The sequence below is a fragment of the Malaclemys terrapin genome, chromosome 3 (assembly GCF_027887155.1).
Source record: "Malaclemys terrapin pileata isolate rMalTer1 chromosome 3, rMalTer1.hap1, whole genome shotgun sequence".
NCBI classification, from domain to species: Eukaryota; Metazoa; Chordata; order Testudines; family Emydidae; genus Malaclemys; species Malaclemys terrapin.
The window spans coordinates 61,161,020-61,176,343 of NC_071507.1; the positions used below are offsets into that span (position 1 = coordinate 61,161,020).

The 15,324-nt window shown below is 37.6% G+C and overlaps 1 protein-coding gene across 2 annotated transcripts in view; it reads left to right on the plus strand.

Annotated features, from left to right (window-relative positions):
- Positions 1–15,324, plus strand: part of BTBD9 (BTB domain containing 9) — a 290,271-nt gene that overhangs the window by 223,339 nt on the left and 51,608 nt on the right. Inside the window, exon 10 of one of the 2 annotated variants that reach the window (XM_054022242.1) lies at positions 14,825–14,937. The exons of the other annotated variant lie outside the window; for it this stretch is intronic. Coding sequence (XP_053878217.1) covers positions 14,825–14,834 — 10 coding nt within the window. The 3' untranslated portion in view covers positions 14,835–14,937. Of the gene's footprint in view, positions 1–14,824; positions 14,938–15,324 lie in introns of those variants that run through there. 2 annotated transcript variants of the gene reach the window in all.

The following is a 15,324-nucleotide window of genomic DNA, read 5'->3' on the forward strand; positions in this document are numbered from 1 at the left end:
ACAGCTGAAAGTGGGCTGGATGCATATTTTTTTTAATGTTTCATGATAAGGAATATGCATGAACTGAAATTCACAGAATTATTTATTCTTAGAAGGAATCCATTTTGATGACGAAAAGCAAACTTTTAATTAGTTAATATCCCAGAGGAAAGGAGAATGTAACTTATTTACCCAGGACAGCGTTACTGAAAAAAGATGATGCGGTGAGTGCATCCGTACTGGCTGGGGAAAATTATATTTGTTCCTCCTCTGGACCCACAAGAGTGAAACCCCGAGGGTCCCTCCAAAAGCTCAATGTTCTGTGGTAACAGGCAACATTGCTTTTACAGTACTGAATCAATCCACAGGCCATTATTGTTACTTTTGTTGTTTCAAAAATAACCTTAGCCACATGAATCTGGAATAACTGAATATGTTTTAGTCCTGCAACAGGATAAGTGGGATGTTCAGTTTGTAATACTGCAGAATAATTGGTAGTTTTCCACTTGCCTTTGATAAGAAGAGGTTTGTACTTGCTTTCCATGGTGGTAAATAGATCAGTTTTTTATGCTTTTTTTCATCTAATAGTTTGAATTTTTAAATCTATTTTTTTGCAAAATTGATGAGAAATTGCAAAGTTTAAATATGTCCAGCATGTCTAATGCTTAATTTCGCACTTAAAAACAAAGTAAAAATATTCAGGGGGGAGATGTTTTAATTAAGTCATTTTATACATTCTTAAACCAGCTTTAACTTTCTCTAGTGGCTTTGACTTTCTGCCTCTCATGGGATATGAATCTTGAAGATCTGCTCAACAGCTACTGTGATAAAACTGCCAACTCTTAAGTCATTGTTTTTATTTTACTACAAGAGATTATATCTTAAATACAAACTAGCTCCCTCTCTCCACGATTAGCTCCTGCTGAGGGCTTATCTACACTTAAAATGCTGCAGTGGTGCAGCTGCTGCTGCATCGCTGCTGCATTGCTTCAGTGAAGACATCCACAGACGGGGGAAGGGTTCTCCCATCGGTGTAGGTAATCCTTCTCCCCAAGAGACGATAGCTCGGTCAACAGGAGAATTCTTCCGTCCACCTAGCACAGTCTACACTGAGGGTTAGGTCAGTTTAAATGCATCATTCTGGGGTATGGATTTTTCACACCCCTAAGAGACATAGTTATACTGACCTAATTGCATTGCTCATACACAAATGCATTCTCTCTTCCTCTCCCTCATTCTTCTCTTTTTTAACTTCCTATTAAACATTGGCTCATAAAGCATAATAATGCTTTGGTTTGAGTAGTGAGGAATTTCTTTTTAATGTTTTGAATATGCATGGGTTTGTTTCTCTTGCTCTCTTTGGTATCTGTCTGCAGTACTTATAGATATATACTCTTTGTGATGATCGAAGTACAGACATCCCAAAGGGAGAACAGAAGGGTTAGGCCCCAAAAATAAGCAACTGAAGCAATTGATTGAATGCTGTATTATTGTACTATGGAAGTATATCAAGTAAGGTCTTTTATGAAAGCTTGTAATGTTCTGAACTTCAAGGTCATTTTGAGTCATGTATACATACTGTGGTTATGAATTTTTGTATTTGTGTATTTAGAGAACTGTATCCATAAACTTTGGCTCCAGTTCATCGCAGGCAGGGCAATGAGTGCCCAGACAGGGAGAGGCACTTCCCATGCCATGTATTTACACAAAACTGCACTCTAGTAACAATCCGTTGTACAACCCAGAAGAAGACAATGGTGGGCCATTAAAGTTAATGGGAGGACATTGAGAAATCCTGGCTATAAACTCAAGAGGGAATTTATCCCACTCTGAATAACCTTGAGTCACCATACATGGAGAAGAAAAAAATGTGGGTGCAAGTGGAGAAAGCTTATTAAAAAGGAGGCTTGAAAGTGAAGTTTTCATCCAGAAACAGAGGGACAGCCTCTAAGGCTTTGTCTACACTGGAACTTCGTTGGCAAAACTTTGTCATTCGGGGTGTTAAAAAAACAACACCACCACACCCCCAAACGACAAAAGTTTTACCAATGAAAAACGCTTTGTCGTCAGGAGCGCTCTCCTGTTGACAAAGCTGCTGCCGTTTGTGGCGAGGTGGAAGTTTCTCCTGCCAACAAACAGCAGCTACAGTGCACGCCTTTTAGCGGCACGGCTGTAGCAGCACAGTCATGTTGCTTAAAGCTGCGTGGTGTAGACAAAGCCTTAATGGGAGGCTGCCTGTGAACACTGGATCCAGCCCTATAGCTAGTGGGTACAATGGGGAACTGTTTTAAGGCAATAAGTAACTTGTATTAGAAAAGAGATTTTATCTAATATGAAAGTGGTAACGCCTGAAGTTGAGTCTTTGTTTATTTTCTGTGTAACTTGTATATATTTGCTTTCCCTCACTATTTCACCTTAGATCTGTGTTTTTTTCTGTTAAATAAACTTTTTGTTTATTTTTATGTGAAGCAGGTCTCTGGTGTGCAGACTTCACGTTGTATGTGTATGTGACACAAAGTGAATTCATAACTGGGGAACTGGTTTCGTCCTGTCAGGAGTGACGAACCAGAAGGGAATGGTCCAAGTGTCTGGTAGTTAAGAACTCTGGGAGGATGGATTTAGGAAGACTCGGGACTGGAACGGCTGTTGGTGTTACCTTGCAAGGAATAACTAGGCTGGTGGAAGCCAGGGTGAGACCTTGTGCTTGTAGACAGGCTGCTGATGTCAGGGTGTTGAACTGTAGCCTCCTGGCACTAAGGAACTCCGAAGTTACAGGGCAGGCTGTATGAAAACCCATTCCCAGTCTGAGTGATCTCCAAAATGTCAGAGTGGCATAGTCACTATAGGAGTTGCACACCAATATCAGCCTACTGAGGTTCACACTCCAAACACTTGCTAAGCAGACCCTAATGGATTCAAAAATGAAGAAGCGAACTACAAATTTATGGCTTATTATTTTCTTTTGTTTATTTTGGGTTAAGGGAAATACAACACAGAAAGAGGGAAATGAGTCAGATTCCTTGGACTCAATGGATAAAAAGCAGCTTGTGAGCTAATGTTTGAAATATGGTTTACCTCAGCAAGAGAGATCAGCGGAGGATTTGAGAACCTTGTTCATCCAGTATTCTGAGCAGCAGCAGGAGTTGGAAGAGGAAGGTGACCGAGGGTTGGGAAACCAGCCAGATACTAAACCCCTGCAGGAGACAGCCACACAGGTAGAGCTGGCCAAATTGCAGCTCCACAGAGGCCTGAGTGCACCAGGTGCAGATGGCAAAGCTGACAATCCGAGAGATGACTGCATGAGCTGCAGCACAAAAAAGAAAAGCTGCAGTGGTAGCAGAAGCTCACCAACAGTGCTTAGAGATGATCAAGACAGCCAAAGCAAACACTGAGGCAGTGGAGCGGGCTCACCAGTTACGAATGGAGGCGACCTAGGCAGCCAAGGCCAAATAGAAGGGAGAGGACAAATGGCAGCAATCAAAGTAGAAGAGAGAACATGCAAGCGGCAAATGGAGACACAGGAAATGCAGATCTGAGTACTAGAGCAGCAGAAAGGTATTCCCCAGCCTGTGGGTAATCCATCCGAGAACTCACCCAGCTGGGACAGACTGTGCCCACCTTTTAAAGACTCAAACTGTATAGAACAATATTTAACTCCTTTCAAAATAATATACCAGGCCAGTGGCATCCCTATGGACAAATGAATGTCTGTACTGGTCCCCAAAATTTCAGGTTGAACCTTTCCAAGCCTACTGGCATGGAGTGGGGGAAGCCATGAGCTATGATAAATATAAGGAAACTGTGTTGCTAAGGTTTCAAATTACCCCAGAATCATACGCTTTGAAGTTTAGAAGTCTAAAGGATCATGACAGTATCAGTCATGAGGTGTTTATGCATAAAGTATGTGATTATATGAAAAAATGGGTAAAAGGTAAAGGGGAGAAGGGGACTGTGGGAAATTTTGATTTGTTTTCTGAAGAATACTTTATTCTTGCTCAGATGAAATCAGAACTGCCATGTAGGAAAAGTCTCCTGACATAGTGCAGATGACTGCTTGGGCTACTGATTTGCATGTGCAGGCCAGAATGGGTATTGAAAGAAAGCCCCAAAGGGAAGGGCGGATGCCTCTTGTAAAAGGGGTCCCAGCTTTGTTCATGGGAAGAAGGAGGGAGAAGGCAAGGCCAAATATATCCTAAACAAGTACCCTCTAAGTAATACAGTTACAAACTCCCAGGCCAGGACGAGGGTCCAAGAAAATTCTTTGTGCATGACTCTGCTGAGCACGTAATGAGGTATTGCCCCAAACTTAAACCCATCTAAGTTCAGGGCAGAGTTAAAATCTGTTGAGTTAAAATGAGTTAAAATGGAGCTGGTACAGCATAATCTGCCAAGAGGCATAAAAACCGCAAACTGTACAAAAAGCATGGTATGTCAAAAAGGAATGTGAAAAAGCCTTTGATATAGGTCAGTGGTTCTCAACCAGGGGTACGCGTACCCCTGGGTGTATGCAAAGGTCTTCCAGGGGGTACATCAGCTCATCTAGATCACTCACCAGATCGGTGTTTCTCAATCAGGGGGTTGCAACCCCCTGAAGGGTCCTGGGATGGGTTGGGGGGCGGTCACAAGTGCAGGGAGCATTACAGGGAGGCAAGCAGGGCAATTTCCCAGGTTCCCATGTCACAGGGGGCCCCCCAAAGCTAAGTTACATGCTTCAGCCCCAGGCAGCGGGGCTTCAGCCTCACTGCCTGGAGCTCAGGCTTCAGACATGGTTCACAAGTGAAAAACAGGCTCAAGTATCACACTGAAATGTAAGTACAATATTTATATTCCAATTTATTTATTTTATAATTATATGGTAAAAATTAGAAAGTAAGCAAGTTTTCAGTACTAGTGTGCTGTGACACTTGTATTTTGATGTCTGATTTTGTAAGTAAGTAGTTTTGAAGTGAGGTGAAACTTGAGGAACACAAGACAAATCAGACTCCTGAAAGGAGTACAGTAGTATGGAAAGGTTGAGAGCCACTGATACAGGTGATTTGTTTCTGGTATTAGTCCCTGTAAAAGAGCAGAACTCATGGGAGTATCCTTTGAGTGATAAAGAGACTAAATTAAGTGCATGAACAGAAACCTACCATCAGGGCTTACCCCAAACTGCTCATATTAACATATTGAAAATATAACAGAGAGGCTATAGTAAACATGATATGCTGTGCAGATGAGGGTTGCAGAGTATTGCCTCTCTTAGGACTGGTCTATACTGGCAGTGCTAAAGCGCTACTGCGGCAGCGCTTTAATGTGCCTTGTGTGGTCGTGGCGCAGCGCAGCTCTCCCAGCGCTCTTAAAAAAACCCATCTCCATGAGGGACGTAGCTACCAGCGCTGGGAGCCCGGCACCCAGTACTGGTTCACTGGCGCTTTACAGCGCTGAAACTTGCTGCGTTCCGAGGGGTGTTTTTTCACACCCCTGAGCCAGAAAGTTGCAGTGCTGTAAATTGTCAGTGTAGACAAGCCCTTAGACTTAATGTCTGAGAGTAAGGGGGGGAGACCCCATTAGAGAGTGTTAATTGAAGTGAAAGGATAACCCTACTAGAAAAGAGAGAAGTAGGGTGTGTTACAAATCCAGAAAGGGGTGTTTTCTAACAAATCTAGCCTGACTCACATGAGAGAACATCACATTAACACCAACAAAGCACACCCAATAACCAGTAGGGCTTACAGGATAACAGGGACAATGAGGGAACAGATCAAGGGGGAGATGTAGAGCATGCCAGACATGGGAATTGTAGCAGTCTCAGACAGCCCTCTGGGCTTTCTTAGTTATCCTAGTGTCCCACAGAAAGATGGTACAGTAAGGTTTTGTATGGATTATAGAAAACTTAATGCTGTTACAGTCCCAGATGCTTGTGTGGAAGATACGTTAGATATACTTAGCTAAATATTTAACTGCTGTGGATTTAACCAAGGTATCCTGGCAAGGTCCCTTGGATACTGAGTCAAAGAAAATGTCTGCATTCATTACTGATTTTGGACTTCTGGAGTTTAAGATACTACCCTTTGGATTAACTGATGCAGGGGACACATTCCAAAGGCAGTTAATCAGATATTATGAGGGTTCTAGGACTTTACTATAAACTACATAGATGATATTACTATATTTAGCAACACCATAGAGGAACACAAAACACATGTGGGGAAAGATATTGAGAAACCTCGAGGAGGCAGGCCTCATAGTGAAGGTGTCAGAATGTATGGGGGGCAGCAAAGATCTCTTAACCAGGGTCATTGGGTGCGTGGAGGCCAAATCTACCCAGATCTCCTGAATGTGGAAGCTATTGTGAATTGGCCCAAAACTAAAAAACGGGTTCAATCTTTCATAGATCTGTTATCAAAAATTTGAGAGAGGTTTCACTAACATCATTGGTCCTATCACAAACCTATGCCAGAATACAAAGACAGAAAAAATTATTTGATTAGACATCTGTCAAAAGGGTTTTGATGCAGTGAAACAAATTCGATCAAAGACACCCATTTTGGCCAGTCCAGATTTTAAGAAAATTTTGAATTGTGTTCTTATGCACCCAGTACATATCTTGGAGCTGTAATGATGCAAACCAGGGAGGATAACAAGAAACACCCCTTTGCATTTCTGAGCAAAAAACTGTCTCCCACTGAACAGAATTATTCTGTAATAGAAAAGGAATGTTATGTCTTTGTGTAAGCTGTAAAACAACTCAGACCCTCCGACATATTCAGGGGTTGGAGAACAAGATAGCCACACTCTGCATTAGCCATTCATTCACATATATATATTCATCTTTGCAACTATTTATCCCTATTGGGTTTGAACAAGGCCAGCTGCTGCCAGAATTGTTGATTTTGTGCTACCTTGTAAGTCTTGTAAATCATGATGATGAGATGCCATGGCGCTTTCATCACAAGCCATTGCTGTCGTTTATCTGTCTTGTACATGGCCCTCCTGTAGATTTCTTGCCTGCCGTTTTGATGCCTGTGACTTTTTAAAAGTATTATGCCAACATGCAGTTGATCCATTGAATTTGTATGAGTTGGCCATGTTCTGCTGATAACCTTTTAAAGCAAAATCATGGATTATAAAGTCAAACGTGTTCCTTCTATTATTTCTTTGTATATGGCTCATTATCTTCCTTTCAGACTTAGTGACTTTTCTCAATCACTGTCCACAGAAGTGAGGATTAAATACTTTCTCTCAAACTCATAATTTAGCAGAAAGTTCTGCTTTGACCACCTGAATTCAGATGCTTTTAAAGAACAGCTTTTTTTGTTAGTTTTATGAGACTTATGATTTCTCTTCTATTTTCTTGAATAAGGTAAGCAATTTGCATGTATTTTAAACTACTTCACCAATTGTATTTCTTATACCTTTGATTTTATACAAGTAGACTTGTTTATAGCTGAGAGATACCAGCCATATTGTAGGCTTCTCGCTATATTGCCCACATCTGCATTAGTCAAATTTATATACTCTTCTCTTTCTATGTTGCTTCAGGATGTCCACCTTCTTCCTCACTCTATTTTCTTTCTACTTTCTCATAAGGTGTATTGATTTAAATAATCAATTTTAATCTTGTTTTGCATTTGTAGTTTTTAGTTATTTTCCTAAAGAAAGATTGATTCTTACTGGTTGATAACCATTAAAACATGTTGATTTGCAACTAAATATAGGCTTTACACTAAATTTGGTACTTCTTTTTGCGAACCAGGAGGATTCATGATATCTATACACATTTATTTAAGCAATGATATAACTGAACATATATTCATTCAGAGTCTTGATTTTTACATTTTTATTATATTAGAAAATGTTGAATGATGCATTGCTTATTAGATTTTTTTTATCATGATTTGTGTCAAGCTGCATTTGGATGGAAATTTGAATTCAATTAAAATGCACAAAAACAGAATTTTAAACTTGTTTTTAATTAAATAAGTAAAACTAAATTACATATGTGTGATACATGAGGGGGAAAAGCAAGTTTATCAAAACATGATTTGCTTTTAAAACTAGCTGATTTATTAAACAAAAGAAGTGTTATCAGTAGATAGTGAATTGAACTGATTATTTCTAGTCACCATGTCCTCCAAGATTTTAGAATTAGTAGATTGCATCCTATCACACCTCATTTTTATTCAGAGACGGAAGGAGGAGAACAAGCTTTCTTGCCTAGTTCCAATTGGTTTCTCAACTATGAACTGAAATGAAAAAGATATTCTCTCTGCACCTGTAAAAGTAGCTACTGTTGTCAAAACCTGGTTTATCTCTTCAACAAACTCTGGTTCCAGGTGCTTAGACAGTGACTTCCTCCAGCACAGTGGTTTGACTTTCTTTAAAACTTCAGCAATGAACATGTACTACTTGAATCTTGTATATTTATTCAATTTAAATAATTGTAATAGACTGAGGTAAGATTATGCCTTAACATAGATTGTCATAATTTCATATTAAATTTTAAATGGGTTTACTTTTACAAAGAAAATGTGTTTAACTTAAATCTAAAAAATCCTATTTAAATTTTTTAAAGCTTTCCCCCACTTAAAAAAAGTCATTGGGTTTTATCCAGCCTGCTTTCTGATGCTGTCTGTTTGAGAGAAGACTTTTCAGCATTTTAGATCATTTCACTAATTCTGTGATAGCTTTGATTTATGCAATGGCTGAAATAAGAAATGCAAATGTGAAAGGCTGAGAGTCCAAGATGTTGAGTCATTCAGATCTCAGATACAGACACCAATAAAATAAATCTAAATAAATAAATAATATATGGTGAAAAATAAAATATGTTCAGTGCAGGCACTGAGAGCAGAACAGGTGTCCATTTTCAACAAATATGGAGCCTGATTCTCCAATCTTTACTCAGGCAAAATGCTCATTAAAGTCTGAAATGTTGTATGAGTAGACACTGCAGGGTTAGGACCATGATTTTTAACCTGTGTCAGTACTACCATCTTTATATGGTCAAAACTCTTGAATTCTGTGGGAGCTTGACTCAGTAAAGGACTGTTGGATTTGGTCCAAGTGAAAGAGCCAAAGCCTTCTATGGAGGAAGTGAGAATCTTGATGCAGCCAGGCAACATTTTCCCTTTATCACAAAGAAAATGGATCATTTAATCTACAAACTGTAATTTTGGGAAAAATTTAGATATAACAAGAAATCTCAAACTTGAAGGTCTCATTTCCTTTAAAGAGCAATAGGTTCTCAAACATGAGGCTAATAAAGATCGTTCACTGAAAAAGGACAAAGAGGTTAATCTTTCACTGTATAAAATGATGAGTTTCATTCACTAATTGGTCCCTAACAAAAGTGGTATCTAGGACAGTCTTCCTGCATATTTTTAAAATTATATTTATTCCCTCTAAAAATTATGTTTTATGTTATTACTGGCTTTATCTGACCTGAAATAAGTTTGGATGTTTATTAATGAACTAAGTATATTGTCATCAGTTTTTATTGAAAGATAGCTATTTGACTGTTGTAGCCTTTCATATCAATGTGATTTTATTTTTTAAATATGTTGAAAACAATTCAGAAATTCTTGGCTATATCTCAAGTATATAGAATAGTCATACTTTTCTGTTAGCCTAAAGAACATGACCCAATATTTGGTGCTCAGATACATATGCAACATTGGATTTTTCAAAAAATAGATGAAGAAAACTTAACACAGAGAGTTGCATCCTGATCACTGCTCTTCTCTCACTAGAACACAGTACTTGCCCATTTCTACCACCTTCCATCTGAAGACCTCAAATTACTTTACAGTTGTTAAATGACTTAAGCTTCACAGAACCATTGTTAGATATGTAAATATTATCATCTCCATTTTATAGATGGGAATACCGAAGTACCCTGAGGGTTGTGACATACCCCATTTCTCACAGAAAATCTGTGATCATCTCTTTCCTAGTCCTGTGCTTCAACCACAGGTTTATCTTTGGCTTCTCCTGTTTCCACTTGTTTTACAGCTTGGTGTCTGCTTTGCTCAATCAAGTGTCTCTGTGACTAAAAGGAAAATCAGTACAATGTGAAAACCTGATTTTATTGATTCAGAGACAGATGTGTTAATTACAGGGATATCAAAACGTAAACAGTGCCCCCGAACCAAATCAACTTTTAACTTTTCCTATTTATCAAGTATAGTTTGCCAAATTTCTGTCTATGAAGCTTGTTCTCCTGAAAGTTGAAATAACCCAATGTTTGACTACCCTCTTAGCCAAAAAAAAAAAAAGTCTCCTCCTGATTATCCTTACTACATACCATAATGAGTAAAACATTTTCAAAATAATTTCAGAATCAAATGTCTCCCTCGGTAAACTCATTTGTAGGTGATGGAGAACAAACTTTTACCAAGAGTGCTTTTAAATAAATCATAATTATGTATTCAGAAGCCTCAACTAAATTTGGGTACTCAATGATTAATCACAGTTGGGAAAGGTTGAAATATGTAATTTGTTTAAATAGACAGTCCCCAGCCACTCCTCCCCACACGTATTTTTGCTTTCTTCTTTTGGGTTACAGTAGTTTTACTACTAAATGTCACCTGGAGAGAATTAAAAGCACTCCTAAATGCAACTTGCACACATCCGTTTAAAGGTGTAATTGATGCTTTTACATTTGCAACATGAGCAGATCTTTTGGAAAATATAGCCTCCAACCTTTTATCTTCTGTTTTGTTCTTTTGATATTTGTAAATGTTAAGCAATGTAAATTATGGGGCTTGTGAAATTGAAATATCCACAGAGAAGATCAAAATGTTAAAAAGCCTTTCAAGGGGTATAATATCTCTTCATACCGTTTTTTTTTTTTTTTTTTTTTTTTTTCATTTCTTGATTTAACCTGTTTTCTCTTTAGATTATTATAGCATATGTAACAGCAGCAGCCGTAGTTAAGATTGTATAAGCATATACATTGTAACTGTAAATTATTAAAATGCATACTGTAGAGAGAAGAGAATTTAAAGTGTAACTCAGTAAAGATACACTGAACCATTATGGCAATGAAAGTAAAGTATGCAAGAATGAACGGTATTACAAGATGCTACTCATGTATGTCTTAGGTTGTAGGAAATACTTCAGGAGGATATATGGCTTTATTTGAGCTTTCTGTATAAAAAAGCTTTTCTACAAAGCTGAGAAACAATGCCTGACTTGAAAGTACTGGTACCAGGGGAGAGTGGGCCAGTTATAGTCAGTTTGCTCTCTAATTAAGTTAGAAAAGTTAGAATAGCTAGTTAACCGTGAGTATGCCATGATTCTCCCACTCTTTGAAGCTCTCAATTTGGTTTAAGATGCGGATTATTAGCAATGGCAAGGGAAAAGAGCATATCTGTGATTATGTGACTAATGTCTGTATTATAATGCAGCTGAAGAATAGGGCATGGTTAGAGTTGCAAATATAACCTTACCTTTGACATTTCTTGACATTTGAGTGCTTAATCATGCAGTCTTAACATCCTGTTTACATAGCTTTTGGATGCAGTTTTTCTTTAAGTGTTACAGATCAAGTTTTTGAGTGAGTGACCCATGAAAGAACTCTTTCATAACTCCACCAAGCTGTTGAGCTTGTTGATCATATCAAACAATCTCAGTTATACATGTAAAGCTTCCAGAGCTTTGGAAGATGGTGAAAGTGGTCTAATTTCAGCTGAAAATATTGGCTGCTCTGAAACGATATAAAAACACATATGTTTATTTACTGATTAAATCTGTTTCTGTAATTCGGTAACATTACAATAGCACATTTAATTACAAATATATCCCCTTTACAGACCCATTAAATAGGGGGGACTAGCTGTTCCAAATGTTCTATGGTACTAACAAGCCAGCTAGCTCTAAGCAGTAGTGGAATGGGAATGCGCTAACCCAGCCGAACACTGGGCCTTCTTAGAACAAGAAAATTGTGTCTGTAAATATTGCTGTGCTATCATGGATTCATAAAAAAATCATGCCCACCAGAAATTTACACACATCCTTTAACAAAGGCTACTCTGTAGGTTTGGGATAGAAATAAGATCAGTTCTTTTCCTTCGCCAATGACACCTACTGTTAATAATCCACATCTTAACCCATATCACAAACCAGAGAGCTTCAAAGATTGAGAGAATCATGGGCATTCATGGTTTACTAGCTATTCAGCAGAGAAACTTTTCCAACTTAATTAGAGAGTCAAACTAACTATAACTGGCCCAGTCTCCCTGGTTCCAGTACTTTTGAGTCAGGCATTATATTTCTCAGCTTTCTAGAATACCTTTTTTATACATAAAGGTAACTTTAATAGGTAGCATAATAAAAGAATAAGATTCTGATTCAGTGGTACCTCATACCAGTTAGGTTAAAAATATATAGAGAGATTGAATGGGAATGCATGTTGGAGAAATTGTGGTGAAAGAGGAGAATTAATGCATATATAGTGGACATGTCCAGTCATTAGAGAACTCTGGGATGCAATCCATAACCAAATATCACAAATTGTTGGATATTTATTACCGAATGATCCTTTGGTAACCTTCCTTGGGCTTACTAGTGGAAATGGTGACAAGAGGAAATGAAGAATTACTCTCATCGGTTAGTTGCCACTCAGCTATTGGTAGCCTCTCATAGGAAAAAGAAAAATAGTCCAAATATAGAGGAATGGTTCAAAAAATATGGGAGGTTGTGGTTATGGAAAAATTAACACACTAACTATGTTCTGAGCAAAACAGACATTGATACTTAAATATTTGGTTACTTTTATTCAATACTCAGACATAGTACATTCACCTTAAAAAACCCAACACACTTGTCAATTTTTTTTTAATAATAATATTTGGTTGTTAAATATATGTATATTGAGATTTCACTCAATAAAATCCTAGAAGCGACATATTATATGTGTCATAATGATGCTCACTTTGTAATGTGGTAACACCCCGTTAAATAGAAAGATCTGATGACTGTAGCCCTATATAATGTTTCTGTAAACAAAAACAACTGTTATAATGATTGTTTTGTTTTTGATATTTACATGGCAAGAATTTGTAAACTTGTTAAAAAATCCTAAATAAATAAATAGTTTATATATATATATAAAATCTACTTTAACTATTAAACAAATTCTAAAATTACACACACACACACACACACACACTTTTAGAATTTGTTTAATAGTTAAAGTAGATTTTTTTCTGAATTAAAATTTAGATTATACAAAAACTTAAGCCAGAAGCTATTGAAGAAATAAAGAAATATCCTGATGTTTTAATCAGTCAATATTTGACTGATTCTTATGTAGTTCAAATTCGGCAGAAATGGATATAGTGTTCCCACAGTGGTGTCCATTGGAGCTATAGATGTCCCATTGTTGCCAGACAGCTTCCCACTTTATAAATATAACCTAAGAGTTAGAACTCTATGAAAGCAGAAATGACTTGTGCTGACACACAAGAGATCATGGCCAGTGGCATGCACAGTTCATTAGAGAAGGGAAGACTAATGCACTGACTGCCAGATGTACAGCTGATCTGTCATTAAACAGAGAGATTCTGACTTAGTTGTTAGCAGTCTCTCAGGCTTTTCAAAACATTATATATTCTGTGCAACAAATACTGGAGTAGGGAACTGATCTATTTTAGAATACTTTTAACTTATTGTAGTCATCATTTTCTTTTTTTACTGTATGAGCTCTCACTGCAATTATTTAGATCTTCCCTGGTTATGAAGATAAAATGAATGAGATTTAAAAAAAACAACACTTTCCCCTCAATATTTAATCCTCTCAATTTTGCTTCTTAATCAGCTAATGAGGGCAAAAGACTCACCCTCCCAGCTGAATGTGTTGCTGCACTCAACCTCTTCTGGCTTACAGTATTAGATTAATTCTTTATCACTCTCGGGATTGCTCATTGCACAGTTCTGGGCCATTAGAGAATAGTCTTATATTTAAAATCAACATTCTGTAGATGTTACTCAGAGGTTTAATGTAGTTAAGACCTTAATGTCTAGTTTGGAAAAGACATTTAATGATATTGAAGAAATGGTGCAAAGCAGAGAAATTTATGGCCATTTCTGCAGATATTAAAGAATTAAGATGTTGAGAAACTGATATGGCCACCTGGACAGACTTCTCCTGTGGAGAAATATGAAATTCATAGAGGTGTACTTTGTGATCTGGAGGTGGAAGGAATTGTACATTTCTTGAAAATTGCATCATGAATACATGTCTTTCCCTTTTAAATTGGCCTGTAGCCAGTCTAATATTTGGGAAACCGAGTCAGGTGGAGCTTTACATATTTTTTTGTGGGCTACGTAACTCTTTTTGGCACATATAGCTCAGTATTTTGAAGATGACAATAAATTACGAATACATATTCCAAGTCTCATAGGTATTGTGCTAGCCAGATTAGACTCATAGGTCACTTTATGAGCGGGCAACAATTATGTTTTTCAAAACTATTAAAGAGTAGGTTAGATATGTAGCTGTACATGTCTATCAGGGATGGTCTAGACAGTATTTGGTCCTGCCATGCGGGCAGGGGACTGGACTCGATGACCTCTCGAGGTCCCTTCCAGTCCTATAATCTATGAAAACTGAACTAAAACCAGAATATGGCCCAGGATTTTGCACTGATTTGTCTTTCAAGATGTAGAATTATTTTCAGTGGCCAACTTACTTTAAATGTGTTTAAGTGTTGGTATTTTCATTAATACTCATTAAGAGACTTTTCTACCATCTAATACATTTTGCCTTCAGTAAGTTTTTTACTTTCTTAACTTCATCCCATTACTTCTAGTTATACTCCCATATATCATACTAAATAATATCTCCTCTCTCTTTCAGATATTTGTAGCGGTTACCATGTTCCACCCTTGAGTCATCTCTGACAGGCTATGCATATTTAAATCTTTCCTCAAAAATCTAACCCTCCAGCTCCACATTTTTGTTGCTCTTCTGTAAGCATTCTCCAATTTGCCAGTATCTCTTTATTTACAAGGTGTCCAGAGTGAGTGCAATATTCAAAGTGTGCGGTGTGGAGCCATTATATGATGTGATCTCTTTATATGCTACCAACACATGGATTGGAATTGCAGCCAAATCATTTTCAAGAGCAAAGAAATGCTTCTGCCTAGTAACTTGCTGTAGACAAGCCCCTGGTTTTCTTTTGGTATCACTTCTCCCAACCTGTTCCTTCCCAGGAAACATATATGTGCAGCATTATTTTTTCCATAGATGTATTATATTGATCATCACTGGTATTGGCATCTCCTCCCAAACTGATGTAATCTGTGAGCTTCCTTAACATTAATTTTTAGGAGTAATATATCAGAAATCTGAGTGAA